Raw genomic sequence first — 19,405 nt, forward strand, 5'->3', positions numbered from 1 at the left:
GCGGTCCGAGGTGGGGAAGCGGCCCGGGGGCACGCGGGAGGACGTGTCTGTAGGCAGAGACACGTTCACCGAAATGCAGCCGAGCCCCAGCCGGCGCGGCTCCGAGGACCGAGCGTCAGCCCGGGACCGAAGGGCCCGCTTCCCCGCCGGGTCAGGGCACACGCCGGTGGGGGCTCATCCCCAGTGCGGGGCGTAGCCCATCCGTGATGCTCTCTCGTCATCGATGTTTTCCTCTCCCTTCCCCTCTGAAATCAAGAAAAATATGTAATTTTTTTCAATGGCAGCTCACAGTCACCAGTCCTTTACGTTAGCTCCAGGCGCGCCCCCACCCGCCTCCCCCTGGGCTTCCCGGGGGGCCAGGTCCTGGCTCCGGGCCGCGCGCCGGGCCCTAAGGGGCGGGGCGCTGCGAGGGGCGGGGCGGGCGCAGGGCCGCCGTGCGCATGCGCGGCCGTTGGTGCAGCCGGAACCCTGTTTCCGGGCTGCGCGGCCTGGGGAACGCGTTGCGCGAGGCACCGGACGTCGCGGCTGTGGCTGTCCGGCGGCGGCGAAGCTGGAGCGGCGGTGGCGGCGGCGGCGGGAGGCCGGGGCCGGGGCTGAGGCCGGGGCTGGGACTGCGAGGCCCGCGGGGCGGCAGGCGGCGGCGGCCCGGGCGTCGAGCCCGGAGGCGGGAGCGGCCGCCATGGCCGAGAGCATCGTGAGTGGGGCGCCGGGCGGGAGCGGGCGCCGGGATGAGGCAGCAGATTTGCCGGCGCGGCCTGTGGCGGCCCCCGCGGCCCGCCTGCCCTCCGCTCCGGGCTGGCTGCGGGGCGGGCCCCGGCCTCCCCCGCGGACCCTCCCGGTCCCCGACCCTCGCCCTCCCCCGCGGGCCTCCCCGCGGCGGGGCTGCCGGGCGTGCCTGGCCGGGCGCTGTCCTTTGCTCACCTCTCGTCGCTCCGTCCTGTCCCACACCCGCCCCAGTCGGTGCCGAGTCACGACTCACGGCGGCAGGCGCTGCCTCCACGCGGGGACCTGGCAGACCCCTCCCCGGGGAGGCGCGGGCAGGAGACGGGAGCCCGACCGGCTCGCTCCCGGTGGCCGGAGCGGGTGACAGCCTCCTGTCTATGCAGGGGCCGTATGGAAGTTGCTCTCCTGAAGTTAGGACTCGCCACCCTCTTCGTTTTACCCCTTAAAGGACACAAAAAAAGTCCCTGAAAATCAGAAAACCGGCCCGCGTTTACTCGTGGAAAGTTTTCCCTCCAAAGTCAACATGGCAGGGAGCAAAGTCAACAGACCAGGTGGACCGAGGGGCCCTGGGGCCTTTAGGGACTTGGGGATCCCCCGGCGGCCGGGCAGCACCGGGGGGGGGGGGGGGGGGCAGGGAGCCGGGGAGCGGCCTGGTCTGCAGGCTCCAGGCCCAGGCCAGGGCCTCCCTGCGCCGCCTCCTTCCCGGCGCCCAGCAGGGGCCCAGCCTGGAGGGGACCCAGGGAAACTCCACTCCTGGGAAAATACAGTTCACCCATGGGTGGTGGCTTCTTCTAGAAACTGGCCGAGAGCTCTCAGACTCGCTTTCCAACTTCCTGCCGACAGCTGCTCCCTCACCTGAAGGGCAGCCCCCGGGCCGGTTCCCCAGATTGTGGGGGACAACAGGGGTCTTCTTCCTTCTTCTGAAATTGATCCAAAGGTTTTTTGTTTTTTAATTGATTTCAGAGAGGAAGAGAGAGATAGAAACATCCATGATGAGAGAGAATCATGGATCGGCTGCCTCCTGCACGCCCCACCCGGGATGGAGCCGGCAACCTGGGCCTGTGCCCTGACCAGGAATCGAATGGTGACCTCCCGGTTCATAGGTTGATGCTGAGCCATGCCAGCCGGGCAGGTGGTTGTTTTTAAAGTTGAGAGAGAGGTCTTCTGAGAACTTCTGTAGGTATAACTGATGTTCATCTGGTCAATTCTTAGACTTCCCCAAGAAGCTTTCTGAGCTCATTTACTTAGAAATAGGGAAAGCTAAGCGACCCAGGGCTTCATCCCTGTTGCAGGTCTGCCCCTGGGGGTGTGTGTTTTGTGTGTGTGTTTTTTGGTGTGTGTTTTATTGGGGGCCGTGTTAGAGGCCAGGCCAGAGCTCCCCTGGGGCAAGTTAAATGCTGGGCTCAGCCCAGAGGGGCGCCACGCCCTGCCCCTGCGGTAGCCAGGCAAGTAGAGTGACTTCCTAGGCGGCAGCGCTGTCCCCACGCCTGGGAACCTGACCTTGGGCTCCTCACGCGGTGGAGGGTCCAAGGCAGGCGTGTTCCCAGGTGTGGAATCAGTGGAGGCAGCTCGAAGCAAAAGCCAAAAGCCTCTGTGTTTGCACTCCACACGGATGAGGGAGGAAGTTACACAGAAAGTCAGACCGCAAAAAGGTAGAGAATATTTCATGCTCCTAACAATTGGGATTTCATGGGGAGTATTGAAAACAAAATCGTAAAAATTGAGAATATGGGGCAAAGCCTCTTCAGTGAAGTGAAAGCTAATAGAATATGAGGACAGTCAAGCTATTTTAGGAAAATCTGGATTATTCTTTGATAAGAACAGATAGTAGATTGAAGCTGTTTCGGCATTTTGTCGTGTCATTGAATCTTTTTTTTAAAACAATGGCTTGTGACGTTTTTTCATCCGTATAGTGTTTCAGACAGTGCAGTGCCGTGGTTGCTGAGGGGAATATTCTGGCATATTCCTGTCTGGCATACCCCTCCCCCCCAGGTGGTTGGAGCATCACCTGTCTGGGCGGCAGGGCATGCTGTCTCCTGCCCCGCAGTTGCCAGGTAGTCAGTCACCTTCCAAAGGGCTTTGATCAGATGAAATTAAGTCCTGGAATATGATGCTGTTTTACATTTTCTTAAAATTCTGCTAAGTTTCACACCATGTCACACACATTTCTTTTAATCTTTACCACAAGCCAGTGATTTCAGAGTGGAATGGAGAAGGAGAGAGAGAGAAACATCAATGATGAGAATTATCGATCGGCTGCCTCCTGCACACCCCCTGCTGGGGATCAAGCCCTCAACCTGGGCATGTGCCCTGACTGGGAATCGAACCCAGGACCCTTCAGTCTGCAGGCCGATGCTCTATCCACTGAGCCAAACCAGCCAGGGCTGGTGCTTTTAAATCAGTCTAATGTGTGTGTATAGATCCTGGAACAAAGTTTGGTCTTTTTTGAGGAACCCAGTCTTTCATGATTCATGGTGGGCTTTTTTCCTTCCCTTTTTTTGGAATCTGAAGATGAACATGTGTCAGTGTTTCAGATACACTCTTTATAAGTGACGGCTAAGAACTGAAGTGGTGTGCTTCTGAGTGAAACAGTAAGCTGAGAATCAGCGGACTTCGCCCTGTGCGTCACCTGGGCACATTGGTGGGCACTGCCAGGGGGAGGGGGCTCCGAGAGACTGCACCCATTCCTGGGGATAGAGCCAGACCTTCCCAGCCTGTAGTGACCGTCTTGTTTCGTTTACAACAGATAATCCGTGTCCAGTCCCCGGACGGGGTGAAGCGGATCACAGCGACAAAGAGGGAGACGGCTGCAGCGTTCCTGAAAAAGGTACCTGTGCTGTGGCTCCCACCGCTGAGGCTCCTGCTCCTCCATGGCGACTCCCTTTTTGTTCTCTGCCTTCTCTCCTTCCCTCCTTTCCTGGTCCCTCCCACCCGGGTCAGTCTCCCGCTCTGCTCTTTCCTGTTGTGACCGGTTGGATTGATAGAGGATCAGGTTGTGGCACAGCGTACAGTTGTAGGACCAAAGTCCCAAGGATTTAGAGAGGGAGAGGGAAACATTGATGTGAGAGAGACACATTGATTGGTTGCCCCCAGAAACATGTCCCAACCAGGGCCGGGATTGAACCTGCAGCCCAGGTATTTGCCCTCGACCAGAAGTCAAACCTGAGACCATTGGGTACATGGCCAGTGCTCCAACCACTGAGCTACTGGCCAGGCGAAGGGCTGTATTCATTTTTAACTGGATAATTTGGCTGTACATATGTGCCCTATAGGGGGCTTTGAAATGGCCTTCTGCCCTCACAAACTTGCCTGGGGAGTGTGTGTCGTCCACTGTGGCACGGCTGGCTCCAGCTCATTGTCCCCACAGCCGGTGGCCTTGGCCCTTGTTGACACGTGGCATCATGCCCTGTAAGGGATGGAGGTGGGCAGGCGCGCTGACTTTGTGTGCGTTGCAAATGCCTCACAGAATCTCAGTCCACGGTTCCTTTGAGAGCAGCTGCTGCTCCTCCCTCGGCTCCCTCTCAGTCCCCTCTCTGCGTCTCAGCCGTACCCAGGACAGTTCCTCAGGCCACCACTCGCCAGGCCCGCGCCCTGTCTGCCTTTTGCTGTCCCTCCGGAAACGGCCCCTGTTGAGTCACCCCAGGTCCGACCTGTTCTTTCTCGGGGGCGGTTCCTAGTCCGGTCATAATTGGCCGCTCAGCAGCATGTGACACGGTCCCTTCTTTTAACACTTGGAAACTTTTTTTAAACCATGAAATAGATACAGACTGAGAAATGCTTGAGAAATGGTGACCAAAGGCCCAGGTCACAGCGGGGGTGGTGCCAGCCTTCCTCGCTCCTCCACCCGGCACCCCTCTCCTGACCCGACGGGAATTGCCCCCTCTGTGCCACCTCCTCAGCGTGCGTTCCTGAGCCCTGAGTTTTCATTTTGCTGCTTTTGAGTCTAACTTAGATGGAGTCACGCTGCGCATCCTCTTTTGTCGCCTTCCGTGGTGTTTGCAGTGTTTTCATTCCATTCCGCGTCCCTGGTTATCCATGTCCTGGCGGCTGACCACAGGCGCGCTGTGAGGCTCCGCTGAGCTTGTGCCGAAAGGCTCAGCACCTCACGTTAGATTTCGGCATCTTCAGGTGCAGAACTCAGACTCTCCAGGGGCAGTGGCTCCCCAGGAGCCCTGTGAACACACCCGGACTCCCGCACCTCCCCGGGCCAGCACGTGTGCGGGGCTGCCGCAGCTGTCCACTGGGCATCGCTGCGTCCGTGCTGACAGGACAGGACGCTCCGTGGTGTGCTCGTCCTGTCCGCAGCCACCTTCACTCCGAGGGCTGGTCTCGCGGCTCCCCTCGGAGTGTTTACCTCGGGGAGTGTTATATCCCTACGGCTGGCACCCTGCGGAAGAGTTCTCACTCCTGGAGGTAGCTTGCAGTGCTTTGTCTACAGGAAGCATCCTTTTTGCAGAATTGGTGAAATACCACAATTAGTTCATTTCAGTTTATATTGAAGCATTTTCAGAGAAGAGTCAAAGCTATTATTTTTAGTCTTGAGTCCTAATTTTTTTGCAGTTGGGAACACAAAATTTCAGTCTTAATTTCCTGATGCTTTATTGTATGAATGCCACTTTTAGCTTGGGAAAAAACTACATGGTATCAAATACTTATTACAGTATATCTGATATAAAATTGTAACTTTGTCTTAAAGATCTTTTGGTCACTTTTAGAACTTCAGAATGACAAGGTGATTTGGAGTTAGTTTTAATCCATTTTTTAAAATCAGTAGAAAATAGGTTAGTACCTAAAGTTAATTATTAAGTCAACTCCTTTTCCTTAGTAAGTCAATGCTGGTTCTATCCGTAACTCCCTGTGAAAGGACAAATCCCTCGTCGGTAGAAGGACCAGGTAGAAGAGAGCGTGTGAGGTGAAGGGCTCGTGTGGGTCTCGGACAAGCTCCGCCCTGGTTCGCACCTGCCTCGTCCCCGCAGGCTTCTCAGGGCGGGTCCCTGACGTTTCCTGTGTATAACGCAGGGTTTCCTTAGGTCTGAGTTCTGTCTGGTCCGTTGTTCTGCAGCCTGAAGGGTGTCCACGAGCACTTACTCAGGGGAGCCTGTGGCCACAGCCCCTTGCCTGTGGCTGACGTGAAACCGGTTTCCTCCGACCCGCGTGGGAGGTGTTCCCAGCTGCGGGATGCGGGGCTGACCGTCTTGACCCGGGCACCTGAGAGCTGTCACTCCGTTGTCTTCTGGTCCCGGATGCCCGTTCAGCGTGGGCCCACCATGTGCCTGGGACAGCTTCCTTCTTACTCGTTCTCCTTTAGGTTTGCTGAGCTCCCTGGCCTTGTTATTCTATGGTTTTCATCAAAGCTGAGGTTTCCAGCCATTTCCTTTAGGATGTTTCCCAGTTCTGTTCTGATCTCTCCCTGAGGGTCACCTGACATGTCCCCGGGTTCCTCGGGCTGTTTGTTTCCCTTGTGTAGTTCCTGTGAACCGTTTGTATGTTAATCGGCTCCTTCTGTCCTCTCCCTCCTGCTGAAGCCCATCCAGTGGCTCTCCCATGTCAGTTCCTTATAGTTCATGGCGGATGAGGGCCTGCTGCCGCTCTTCCCCGGCTCTGCCCGTGCGGCTCTCTGCTCAGGCCTGTGCTCAGGGCTCCTCACTCTTCCTTCCCTGCCCTGGGGTCTCCATCTTGGTTGACTTTGTCTCCCTTGTTGGTATTAAGACCCTCGATGGCAGGAGCCTTGTCTGTGTCACCCACTGCTCGGGGCGCCCGTGGAGCCAGCACGAGGACTGCTTGCTGCATGCTGGGTGCCCGTGTGCATGGCCCGGCACCCGGCCCAGCGGGTGTTCATCGCTGACGCACAGGCGTCTTCCGCTGCTTCATTCTTCTCGTAGGGTCAGCATTGGAATTGGGTTTTCACACTTGATTTCAACAGAAGTTACACCTCCAGACAGTCATGGCTCTGAAATGTGCCGCTCACTCTCAGTGTCACATGGCGCTTTGCTTCTTTTTGGCCACTTTTCTCGTTTGGCTTGGCATCTGTGTAAGCAGCACTCTCTTCCTCAGGAGAGCAAAGGTAACGAGAGCACTGTGGGTAACCAGGAGCCGTTTCTGAATTGAGGGAGTGTCCCAGGAACGCCTGCAGGGCGTGCGTGCAGTCAGAGGACTGATACGGAGATAATTTATTAAATCTCGGTTGTTTGGGCTCTTTCAGGTCGCAAAGGAGTTTGGCTTCCAGAATAACGGCTTCTCGGTGTATGTCAATAGAAACAAGACTGGAGAGATCACAGCGTCCTCCAACAAGTCCCTCAACCTGCTGAAGATCAAGTGAGCACCACTGAGGAGACGGGGGGGGGGGGGGGGGGCATGGTGGCTGCTTTTCTTGAGCATTTTCTTCTGTGGCATTCCTGGTGGCAGGGGCCACACGGCACGCTGTCAGTGTGGGCGCCGCACATGCGTCCTGAGGCGGCTTCCCTGGGGAGCGTCGTGCAGCCACCCGAGGTGACGGTCAGACGAGACTGGGGTGGTCTATGAAGTGTTGTCCCATGAGAAAAGCAAATGCAGCCCCGCGTGTGGCTGAGTGGTTGAGCGCCGACCTATGGACCAGGCTGTCAGGGTTGGTTCTTGGTCAGGGGGCGTGCAGGAGGCAGCTGATCAATGATTCTTTCTCATCGTTGATGTCTCTCTTTCTCTCTTTCCCTTCCTCTCTCTGAAATCAATGAAAATATATTGGAAAAAAGAAAAACAACCTGGGGCCTGGGCAGGAATTCCTGACCAAAAAAAAAAAAAAAAAAGCATGCCCTGGCCCGTTTGGCTCGGGATAGAGTGTCTGCTTGTGAACCGAAGGGTCCCGGGTTCAATTCCGGTCAAGGGCACGTGCCTAGGTTGCAGGCTCCTCCCCCGCCTGGGCCCTGGTGGGGGCTCACGCAGGAGGCAACCAGTCAATGTGTTTCTCTCACAGATATTTCTCTCTGTTTTTCCCTCTTCCATTCTCTCTAAAAAGCAATGGAAAAATATCCTCAGGTGAGGATTAAAAAAAAAAAAGCAAATGCAGACAGTTGTCTCTGAGACTCGTTTTTGTGCAGCAGTGACGTGTGTGCGCACCGTGCGTGTGCAGGAACAAGGAGGAAGAAATGGAAGGGTGTGTCCAAAGCAGATAGGATGGGGGCGCTGAAGAGGGGGCTTAGGAGCGAATGAAGGAAAGTGGGGGCCAAGCTGAGAATGAGATGGAGAGAGAAGCTGCCTGCCCCCCGGTCTGTGTTGTGACCACAGCTGACCCTTGACCGATGAGGGTCTGCGCTGCGCAGGTCAACTCACACGCAGATGTTTCCCAATAAATACACGGGCTCAACCACCCGCAGATTGAAAACAGTATCTTCAGTCGGCAGCTGGAAATCCGAGGGGTTGGAGGGTCGTCTGCGTGATCAGAGCATCTTAGAGGAGGGCGGTCCTAGCGCCGCGTTCCCGCGTCCGCTGGGTGTCCTCTGTGTGAAGCTAGCTAGGCATGTGGGCGTGAGGCCCCAGTGCTCACATGCAGTTGGCAGGGAAGCGCCGTTGCAGAGACCCTGCTGTTGGCCTCTCTGAGCTGGAAGCGGAGGGGAGACGGAGGAGAGCCTTCCGGACTCTGTTAAGAGCGGAGGCCTCGTGCTGAGCTTTCAGCACGGCCGGCCTGATTCTCACGTCCAGGTGGTGTGTGTGCAGCTCGGGTGCTGGAAGGAAGATGGGCCTGGACTGATGTTTGTCGTTGAACAGGCATGGCGACCTGTTGTTCCTGTTTCCCTCGAGCCTGGCCGGACCCTCGTCAGAAATGGAGACTTCCGCCATGATGAACTTGAAGGCTCCCAACGTGGTGGAAGATGAGATCGACCAGTACCTGAGCAGACAGGACGGGAAGATCTACCGGAGCCGCGACCCACAGCTGTGAGTGCCGGATTGGGCTGCTGGCTTCCGGGTCGGGACTGTTCATAAAGCGTCTGCTTGTAGCGAGGGTCCGAGGAGGAACCTAGGTTGACCCTGACGTGCCCAGAGAGACTTGAGTGCTCCGTGGCAGAGGGGGTTAGGAAGTGTGACGGGCGGGAGGAGGGAGGGAGAAGGGGTGACATCTGGGTGCCCGTGCGTGCAGGGTGCTCGTCCCTGCCACCTCGTGTAGTGAAGGTGGAGCGGCTTCAGCGTCACAGGCACAGACTTGCTTCTGTTCTTCAGTGAGCACCTCTTGCTGGAGACAGTGCCCTTGGAACGTTCGCTTCCTCCTGGGATCACATAAGCGCCTGTGGCGTGTGCATCCGTTGAGACTTTTCAGTTCCTTTTAAGGACAGCAGTTAGGAACACCCGAGTCTGCGCTCGGGGAGCAGAGCTGCCTGAGGGAAGGTCCTGCCTGCGGCCGAGTCTTGCTAACGCGTCCTCCCTGGGGTGGAGGTGCCAACACCCAGACTCGGGCTCCAGACGCTGCCTTTGCGGCTTGTCGGTCTCGGGTCCAAGAGCCCGGGCGGTGCTCTGCTGCCGTCAGCACAGAGCCGCCTCCGCGCCCTCTCCTCCTGGCTCCACTGCCCGCTCCCGGCATGCCTGTGGCTTCCTGAGCAGCGTGTGCGTGTGCAAGCTGACCTCTCGTCTGGCCAGAGAGCCTGCCTGTTCGAGACCAGCCTCTCTGCTCAGAAATGGAGAACTCGCGGCACCTAAGAGATGGCCCCGTTTAGAACGGGCTCTGGCGGAGCTCTGGCCGTGCACGGCTCAGCGCTCAGAGCGTCAGCCCGCACGCCAGTCTCGGTTGGCAGGAAAGCGCCGCTGCAGAGACCGTGCTGCTGACCTCTACGCTGGAAGCGGGAGAGACTGGAGAAGGGGTTCTGTCTCTTTTAAAAGTGGAAACCTCGTGTTTAGCTTTCAAGGGCACCCTGCCAAGCAATCATGTGTCTGTCATCGATGTCTCTCTCTCCCTTTCCCTCCCTCCCTCCCATTGTCTCTGAAAGGGCAGTGCAAAATATCCTCAGGTAAGGATTAACAACAACAAAAAAGGACTCTGTGAGCGGGGAGGGACCGCTCGGCTTTCCCACCAGCCCATCCCGCCCTCGTGCCCTGGGTACGTGTCCGCGTGGCTTGTGCGCAGAGAGCTCCCGAGGTTTCTCTGCCCAAAGTGACGGACCCGAGCCAGGCTCCTTGATGGGCCTTTTCCGAACTAGAGTTGTTTACCTCCCTCTGTGCGGGTTCTGCCGTATCCAGGGAGCCCCTTGCTAGTACTTGCTTAAGATTTTTATTTGTTTAGATGACTTTACGTCCCTTCGCTTTCACTTGGTTGGTGTCAGCAGCGCCGGGAGGCAGCAGTAGAAACAGGCACGCTAACCACTGTGTGTCTGTGCCCCTCTCTTCTCAGGTGCCGCCACGGGCCGCTGGGGAAGTGCGTGCACTGCGTTCCTCTGGAGGTGAGTCTGCAGCAGCTCCTGCTTCCCCGGCCGTCTGGCTCTCCCTGAGCCCTGCACTGCGCTCGGGGTAGAGGAACTCGCTTCTTTACTGCCCTGGGCCTCGTCGTCCCTCCAGTGCAGGCTGCATGGAGGCGAGCCCTTATTTATGGCGGCGACCTTCTGGGTGGATTGTGGACGGCTCAGCACTTGTGTTGCTGTGATGAAGGGCCGTGCTTACGGGGCTCCCTGGACCATCCTTTAACCCTGACACACAGCTGCGCCAGGCACTTCCGTGCTCCTCGTCTTTTAGATTTGCTTTGCCCCGAGTCCCACGTCTGCTGATCTGTCTGGTGAGATTGAGAGTTACCGTGGGCATGCTGACCGTGACTGGCCAGGCTGAGTTACGGCAGAGGCAGCCCATCGCCACGAGGCTTCTCTTTCTTGCTTCATCTTGTGACTTTTTTGGGGAAAAATTTTCCCAATACTTACTTGACTTAGGGCGTTTTATATTTAATAGGGATCCATTTTCCATTTTCATCTTGAAAAGATAGGGACCCAAAGAAAAGGTGGGTTCTGACCTAGAGTGGTAGAGAGAGCCAGTCCCAGCTCCCCCTTGCCCGTGGGCCTGGCCTTCCTGCCGCACCCGTCCTCCTGTGCCAGCCTGCGGCCCCAGCAGGTGGGAGCAGCAGGTGTGTGACGCTCTGACTGTGTCTCGGCAGCCGTTCGACGAGGACTACCTAAACCACCTCGAGCCGCCCGTAAAGCACATGTCCTTCCACGCCTACATCCGGAAGCTGACCGGGGGCGCCGACAAGTGAGTGACCGCGTGCGGGCAGCACGGTTTGTTGTGTGTGTGCGTGGGTGTTGCTTGAAGCCACTGGGCAGATAAATAAGAAAAGCAAAGGTGGGCGCCTGGGCCCGGAGCACTTGGACTAGGGTTTTTCCTGATTGTAGAAAAGAAACAGGTGGAAGCTGATGCCTGGAGCCTGGAGTGTTGGGCAGGTGCCAGGCTGGCGATGCCACTGTGGAGGCCCCAGGGACTTCCCAGGCTTTCCTGGGAATGCAGTGCCCTGGCCACTTGGTCCATGAAGGTGGATGAGATAAGGCATGATGGTGGCCAGTTGTGGCGGGTGTCTGAGTTTTTGCTCTGCTTTCTGGAAAAACAGAACCACCCCATGGTCATGTCGGACCGCCTCCGTCAGCCCCCTGCCCAGAGCCTGGTGTGTGGCAGCCCTGTGGGTCTGGAGCGGCGCTGGCACGGGCTGGCCGTGTCTGCAGGCTCAGCCAGGTGGGCAGGGGCGGCGGCAGCGGGCAGCTCTTCCCTTGAGTGCAGGCCGTGATGGTGGCCAGAGACCGACCGTTTTGATGTCTTTCAAACCATGTCGAGTCCTTGCCTGTGTGAGCCTTCTGTTGACCACAGAGTCACTTACCTGCTATGATGTCTCATTCCTGCCGGTTCAGCAGGAGATGGTGAGCCCGCGTCAGCAGCATCGTGAGGCCCGATGGTCGTTTTTCTCTGACAGCCCGCTGACACCCTAAAATGACTTTAAAAATGTTTGACCAGGAGGGAAAATCCCACCAGAACCCATTCTTGCCTGCCAGTGGGATGAGCTATGGAACTTTCTGGACCAGGGGCATGACTGTGTCAGCCTTTCTTCCGTCTGGGTCAAGGACCTTGGGGTCCGGGGGACACATTTGTAGCTGTCACCAACCTGCGACCACCGTGGCGGCAGCCGCTCCACTCGCCCTCCGAGCAGAGGCCCGTGGCCTGGGAGATGAGGCCAAGTGTTTGGTCCACTTTGTGGGGAGGATACGGCAGAGGGCTCGCCCATGTTCAGAGCAGGAACGGCAGAGGGCTCGCCCATGTTCAGAGCAGGGCAGTGCTTCCTCGCTGGCAGGCTGCTAGGGCCAAAAGCAGGGTGAAGCTGTCTTTGTTGTGTATCCTAATCAGTTTTTTCCTCAGAAAAAGCAATTTTTACAAACCTCGAGGTGTGCGTCTCACAGTGTGAGTGTCGCTGATGAATTAATGAAACTTACAAAGCACTGCATTTCCCTTCAGGGGCACAGGTTAGATCAACAGATACTCAACAGTACCCTTTTAAAAATATATATTTTTATTGATTTCAGAGAGGAAGGGAGAGGGAAAGAGAAATAGAAACATCAGTGATGAGAAAGTCATTGATTGGCTGCCTCCTGCACGCCCCCCACTGGGGATCGAGCCCTGAACCTTTCTGTGCACGGGATGACACTCAGCCAGCTGAGCCACGCCGGCCAGGGCTCACCAGTCTTCTTGAAAACCTTCATGGAAGTTCGAGCTGGACGGGGACAATCAGATGGTTTATGTGGGAACAGCGAGGCGGGCCGCCACTCTCCCTGCTGCTCCTCCACGGGCTCGCACGCAGAACTCTGTTCAGAGTGGACAGTGTTTGAATATTGTTGCCAGTCTCCTGCCGGTTTTCTTATTGTCACGTCTAATTACGTTGGCTCTTGTTCAGGGGGAAGTTTGTTGCCCTGGAGAACATCAGTTGCAAGATTAAGTTGGGGTGTGAGGGACACCTCCCGTGGCCCAACGGGATCTGCACTAAGTGCCAGCCCAGCGCCATCACGCTGAACAGACAGGTGAGTGACGGCGGGGAGCGGGGTTTCGTGGCTGAGAGTGGACTTTGCCTGGAGTGGAGCTGCCGCTCGCAGAGACGTCGTCACACGTGGCAGATCCCAGTGTGCTGGCCGAGGAAGGACCCCTTGTGCACTCGCACCCGGAAGACGGGCTTTGTGAGGTCGGCAGCTCTTGCCAGCAGGGGTGGGCGCCAGCTTCCTGTTTTGTCAGCTTGTGTGGAGGCAAAACTTTCCCCGTGGCTGTTCCTGCCGCTCCGTGCTTATGGCTCGGCCTTTCGAGGCCTCGAATCTTCTGGAGCCTCGTGAAGCGCTGTCCTGGACCAGCTCGGGGTACCTGCCCAGGGCTCGGGGCGGCGGGGCTGAAGCCGGAGGAAAAGAACCAGGAAAACGGGTTCTTCTGGCCTTTGCCGCCGAGGCCCTGCCCCGAGACGCCCACTGTGTTCCCTGCCGCTGCGGCCGCGCTTGCTCCTCAGGGAACCCCTGTCCATCTGGAAACTGTTCTTCCTCCTCCTCCTCCTCTTCCTCCTCCTCCTCCTCCTCCTCCTCTTCCTCGCTCTCCCCTCGTTCTTTCTTTTTGAGAACTATTCTTTCCTCTAGAGACTTTGAACACCTCCATTTTAGGTGAAATCCCAGTACGGTTCATTTGAATTAACTTATCGAGGAACCCCTCTCCCCCGCGTACCCACTAGAACCTGAAGTGGTCCTGAGGCACGTTCTAAAGTGGCACATTCTAAAGCAGGGGTTGCCACCGGTGGTCCGCGAGGTCTGAAAGGATGGCGGCCGCTGTTCTAAAGCGTGTGTGCGTGTGTGTGTGTGTGTGTGTGTGTGTGTGTGTGAGAAGAGCCAGGTCAAAGCTATTTATTTTTAATTTTTATTTAATTTTAAAAAGTCTACTTATTTTTATGGATTTTTTACCTAGCCCAATGTTGTTAATTCTACAGAAATACAGACATGTGGACAATATCATGTTTGAGAATCACACGGTTGCTGACCGCTTCCTTGACTTCTGGAGGAAGACGGGGAACCAGCATTTCGGGTACTTGTACGGACGGTACACGGAGCACAAGGACATTCCTCTGGGCATCCGGGCCGAGGTGGCTGCCATTTACGAGCCTCCTCAGGTGGGTCTGCGGCTCGGCGGCCCCGCGTTTCCTCTTGAGGCTCTGCGGGCCTCTCAGGTTGTAGCTGCTTTTGTTTCGTCCTTTGCCCTGTGTCTGTTCCACACATGCGCTCGCGCGCACGCACGATGCTTATTTTCTGAATTATTGGAGAGGAATCATGGCTCCTAAGTACTTCAGTGTGTGTTCCCCTGAAGGACGTAAGAGAGCATCAGGACATCCTCTCACATGACAAGTACATTTGTCAACCTAAGTAAATTGGACGTCGACACAGTGTTCTTCTCTCACCTGCCATGGGCAGTCCACTTGCATCAGCTGCGCCCAGAGTGTCCGCAGTCCTTCCCTCTCCCCTGGCTCAGCTCTCCAGGCATAGCGGAAGCAGGGTCACGCAGTCTTCACCCCAAGGCCCCCCCCCCCCCCCCCCCCCACGGCTCAGAACACGGCCCCGGCATTGCCACTGGTGTTGCACTGAAAACAGTAAAAGGCTTTTTTGGTGGGGGGAGGATCCTTAGGGTACCTCTGTTCCTGTGTGTGTTTGCTTTTTAAGATTTTGATTTTTAGAGAGCAAAAATATCGATGTGAGAGAGACCTCAATTGCTGCCTCCTGCACGGGCCCCTGTTGGGGATGGAGCCCTCAATCCAGGCATGTGCCCTGACCAGGAATCGAACTAGCCATCTTTTGGTGCAGGGGATGATGCCCAGCTAACTGAACCACACCGGCCAGGGCTGTCACTGCTTTAAAGTTACGTGGGCCCTCGCCGGTGTGGCTCAGTTCGTTGGAGTGCTGTCCTATATACCGAAAGGTTTGATTCCCTGTCGGGCCACATACCTAGGTTGCGGTTTGATCCCTGGTTGGGGTGCCTATGGGAAGGAAACTGATGGGTGTTTCTCTCTCACATGGATGTTTCTCTCCCTTTCCCCTCTAAAATCAATAAGCATGTCTTTGGGTGAGGTTTGAAAAGTAAAGATTAAAATTAAAAAGGAAAAGTAAAGTTCCTGGGAAGACCCTTCCGTATGACGATGGACCAGTCAGTTAGGGCCCACGCTCGGTGGTGGTTTTATTTTGAGGCGAAGGGTTGCTTTTACGTATTGTGGACGTGAGTTCCAGGCGCTGCCACGGGAGGTGTGCCCGTGTCTGCACTTGATGGTGAGATGCGACAGAAACAAGATGGCCGGAGGGGTGGCTAGGGCACGGGATGGTAGAGCACAGCACGCTGGCAGCTGAGCTAGGTGCTGGCCCACGGTGTTCTGGGTACCTGCTGGTGACTTTGCTATGTATTTGGGGAAGAATCGCCCATTTCTAAAGTCAGACCTGCAAACAAGGCGTTTCCTCCTCCTGTACCTCCCTCCCCTGCAGGTAGTACCACCTGTAGCAGTTTCTAGTCTAGTTGCCCAAGTCTGACGGTTATGTAAGCAGACACCACGCACTCCCTGTTCCCACCCTCGGTCCCGTGGGTCTACCTGCCCTGGGGAGCGCGCCACGACCGCCTGCTTTATACACGAACCAGGGTCTGACGGCAGGCGCGTGGCCGTGCCGTGTGCGGGCCTGGGCTGCCCGCCAGTGCCAGTGCCTCCCTGCTGTGTCTGTGAGTAGGTCTGAGTGCAGTCTCCCTCCCATTGGCATTTGCAGTGTTTACTGAGCTACCATGAGGTGTGTGGCCACGCCTTTGTGTGGTTTCCTGACGAGGGGACGCTAGGTGGCAGCAGAGAGCCCTCTAGAAGAGCCTGGTGTGGCGCACCCCCCTCCCCCTCCAGGCATTGGGCTCGGCTCAGTGTGAGGACCCCCGTTCCGTTAGAGTGAGACTGAGCAAGCGGTCGGGACAGGAACCTCTGGCGCCCAGACTGCTCACGGCACCCTCAGCCCCACCGGGGCCTGGAGGTGCACCGGCGACCCGGCACCTCCCGCTCACCGGGGGCTGAAGCTCATGCTGCACGTGTCGCGAACAGGGTCCTCGGGTCTGTCCCGAGTGTGACTTGGTCTCTGCTCTGAAGGATTAATGGTCCCGGATGGGGACACCAGCAACAGGCGGCTCTGTGGCTCTCCAGGCGTGGCTGGTGGGCAGGTGCAGGCAGGGAGCGCGGGCTGGGCTTGCTCGCTGTCCTGGCTCTGCGGCCGCGCTTCTGCTCAGCACCACACTTCTCCCTGCTGACCCACAGCTGCCTTCCAGTGTGGGTTCAAGGCGCCCGAGCATCGCCTCCTGCAGGCAGTTGGGGCCGGGGGCCAGGAGGCTGGGCGTGAGCCAGCCAGAGGGAAACTGTTTATCGAGGGCGCTGTGCAACTAGCCTCGTCCCAACAAAGGACCCTTAGCCCGTGGAGAGCCTTCCTGAGCCCCGACAGCCCACGCTGGCGGTGCCGCTGCGGCATCGGATCTCCATGTCTGAGTCTTGACTGGAAGCACACGCAGCCGAGGGACACGCGGAAACGGCTTGGGCTGTGTGTTCTCTGGCGGCCTGGAGTTCTCTCCGCTGCCCTCATCCTCCTCTAGGCCAGGGCGCCCAGCGCTCCTTTGTGACGGCGAAGCCAGGGTGGAGGGGGGCCCACGCTCTTCTGAGCCACTCCTCTAAATCCCTCTCCCTTCACTGCCCGGCAGATTGGGACACAGAACAGCTTGGAGCTTCTTGAAGACCCAAAAGCCGAGGTGGTGGATGAAATCGCTGCCAAGCTCGGCCTGAGGAAGGTACTGGTGGAGCCGGGCTCTGTGGGGTCATCCAGGAGGGGGCGTGGCCAGCCCCGGGCAGGACTGAGCCCTCAGCTGCTCGCAGCCAGCGGCCCGCGGTCGGTGCAGGTGGCCTCGCCATGTTGCCTGGGTGCCGATCGCTTTTGTTTCTCTGATTCAGTGCGATGCGAACGTGTCCCTGAGCATAGAGGGAATGACCCCCAACGCAGGGCCGTGACACTTCAATCCGCCAGCCACACTTCTTGGGGACTGCCTCATGAGGGGGACCCCGTCCTCCTGCCAGGCCGTGCCCTCCCGCACTGCTGCGCACACCTCAGGCAGGCGCTCCTCCTCCCTGCACCATGGCTGCCTCTGGCCAAGGCCCGCCACGTGCTCACGCTCCACTCGGGCTGGAGGTGTGTCCTCTTCTGTCGGCGCTGAGCTCCGATCACAGTGGGGGCGGAGGCCCTTAGGAGGCGGAGCTGCCTGTTGAGCCTGTCGACCTAGCTCAGTGGTCGGCAAACTCATCAGCCAACAGAGCCAAATATCAACAGGACAACGATTGACATTTCTTATGAGAGCCAAATTATTTAAACTTAAACTTCTTCTAACACCACTTCTTCAAAATAGACTCGCCCAGGCCGTGGTATTTTGTGGAAGAGCCACACTCAAGGGGCCAAAGAGCCGCATGTGGCTTACGAGCCACAGTTTGCCAACCATGGACCTAACTTGTCTCATCACATCCTTGTAAGGTGGCCAGGACCTTGAAGATGGGGTTGACAGCTGCATGTTGAGCTGTGGGTCTGAACACAGCTTAGAGGCTCACTGTTAGTCCCTTTACTGCCAGATCCGTGTAGACAGTGAAAACATTCCCTCCGCTCGGTACGGGAACAACTGGAAACGCGCCTTCTAACCCAGCAATGTCAGGGCGAAGGCACTGACTGTTGTAAGAAAGGCGTCCCTTGGTTTCTGATGGGTCAGCATCTCCGTTTAGGGCCACGTGTCTGTTTTAGTCCTGGGAGTTTTTCTCGGTATGACTTTTTGACCTATGTTGGTTACACGCATGAAGTTCATGATCACTGTGACTACAAGGGAGGATTTGGAGTTACCTAAATGCCTTTCTGCAGACACTGTCTCCCCAGCTTAGTCACCTCGGGCTGGTTGTGGATCTGCCCCTTTGCTGCTTCCTCACAGCTGTCCTTGAAGGCTCCTCCCCCTCATTGCCACCCTCCTGTTCTTCATTCATTTGGGCGTTTTAAAGGAGAAGGACGGCCTCCAAGTCGGCCTGGTGGTGTGCGCAGCAGCCGGATCTGAGGAGTTCTGTGTCGGGGTTGTGCAGGCGAGCGGCCTGGGCACCAGCTCGCTCCTCCAGGGCACGGGGGTCGGTGTGAGCCTGGATCCAGCCCGTGGACTCCCAGCCAGTCGGCTTCGTGAAGGCTGGAGGCTCGCGGGCGGGGGAGGGCACAGACCATCACGGTAGCAGGACACACCTCGAAGGCCACCCCGGGGAGGACTTGGACTGGGTGGGGGTGCCTTGGCGCCGGGAGGGTCTCGCCCTGCACCCTCAGGTGCTCCCTTCAGCCGCAGTCCCCGAGGTGCTGCTCCTGTCCTGCCCCCTCCAGGCCTGGGTTCCTGCCAGCACAGAGACACGCCGTGTGCTTATTTCCAGGGACGGTCTGTCCCTTTTGCTGACCGTGGGTCCCTGCACCTGGCACAGTGCTGGGCATGCCCTTGGCTGGCGGGTCAGTGAGTTTGGTTTGTTCACCAGGAGGGTGGCCGCCGGGAGCTGAGCAGGTTGGGAGCCCAGGTGTGGCCTGGCTGCTCGGAGGCCCATGGTCACCTGCTTGGGGAGAGGCTCAGCCCTGTCCTTGTTGGCAGGTCGGCTGGATATTCACAGACCTCGTCTCGGAAGACACCCGCAAGGGCACCGTCCGGTACAGTCGGAACAAGGTGAGGGCAGGGCGGCTCTCGCTGACCACAGCGGGGTCCACTCTCGTCTGGGTGAAGTGAGGCTGCGTCTGTCTCGTAGAGCGCCCCCCCGGGCCCCCCACCGCCCATAGACCAGCCTTGGGAGGGCGGCTGGCCAGGCGCCGTGGGCATGGGTCCTGCCCCAGCTCCTGGCGTGCTGCAGTCCAGGCCTCGGTGTCTCTGAGGGCGTGGGGGCCTAGCTGACCTGCTGTCTCCCCAGGACACCTACTTCCTGAGCGCAGAGGAGTGCATCACCGCGGGGGACTTCCAGAACAAGCACCCCAACATGTGCCGGCTCTCTCCGGACGGGCACTTCGGCTCCAAGTTTGTCACTGCCGTGGCCACAGGTAGAGTCAAGACCGTGACGCTGTGAACACCGCTTGTTCCCTGTCGTCCTTCACGGACAGTTTCCTGAGGCGCGAAGTGACTGCGTAAAGCTCTGAGCTGAGGGGACCCTCCCTCAGCTCCCACGCGTCCTCCTGGGAGCTTGTCCTGATGAGGCTGCATGCTTGCTTCTGTAGTTCCACATCGATCCGCTCCCCCTGAATCTCGTCATCAGAACGGGGTTGTCACCCTGGCTGGTGTTGCTCAGTGGATAGAGCGTCGGCCCTCGGACTGAAGGGTCCCGGGTTTGATTCTGTCAAGGGCACGTACCTCGGTTGCAGCATCAATCCCTGGGTCCTAGTCAGGGCCCGTGGGGGAAGCAACTAATTGATGTGCCTCTCTCACATCGATGCCTCTCTCTCTCTCTCCCTCTCCCCCCCTTCTCTCTCTCTCCCTCTCTCCTTCTCTCCTTTTCTCTCTCTCTCCCTCCTTCCCCCTCCCTTCCACTTTCTCTAAAAATCAATGGAAAAATATCCTTGGGTTTTGTCTGCCCGAGTGTGCAGGTCCATTCAAGGCCCTGCTGGCTGTGAATAGGTGTGTGTGTGGGGGGGAACTCTCC

General features: G+C 57.7%; 1 protein-coding gene across 1 annotated transcript in view; it reads left to right on the forward strand.

The window, feature by feature from the left end:
• Positions 1-509: 509 nt before the first annotated feature.
• Positions 510-19,405, forward strand: part of NPLOC4 (NPL4 homolog, ubiquitin recognition factor) — a 29,487-nt gene continuing 10,591 nt past the window's right edge. Inside the window, exons 1-11 of the mRNA XM_079797565.1 lie at positions 510-694; positions 3,470-3,550; positions 6,926-7,038; positions 8,464-8,631; positions 10,076-10,124; positions 10,823-10,917; positions 12,599-12,722; positions 13,661-13,840; positions 16,429-16,515; positions 18,373-18,444; positions 18,683-18,809. Coding sequence (XP_079653691.1) covers positions 680-694; positions 3,470-3,550; positions 6,926-7,038; positions 8,464-8,631; positions 10,076-10,124; positions 10,823-10,917; positions 12,599-12,722; positions 13,661-13,840; positions 16,429-16,515; positions 18,373-18,444; positions 18,683-18,809 — 1,111 coding nt within the window. The 5' untranslated portion in view covers positions 510-679. The remainder of the gene's footprint in view (positions 695-3,469; positions 3,551-6,925; positions 7,039-8,463; positions 8,632-10,075; positions 10,125-10,822; positions 10,918-12,598; positions 12,723-13,660; positions 13,841-16,428; positions 16,516-18,372; positions 18,445-18,682; positions 18,810-19,405) is intronic.

Source organism: Cnephaeus nilssonii, assembly GCF_951640355.1.
Source record: "Cnephaeus nilssonii genome assembly, chromosome: 19".
Classification (NCBI taxonomy): Eukaryota; Metazoa; Chordata; class Mammalia; order Chiroptera; family Vespertilionidae; genus Cnephaeus; species Cnephaeus nilssonii.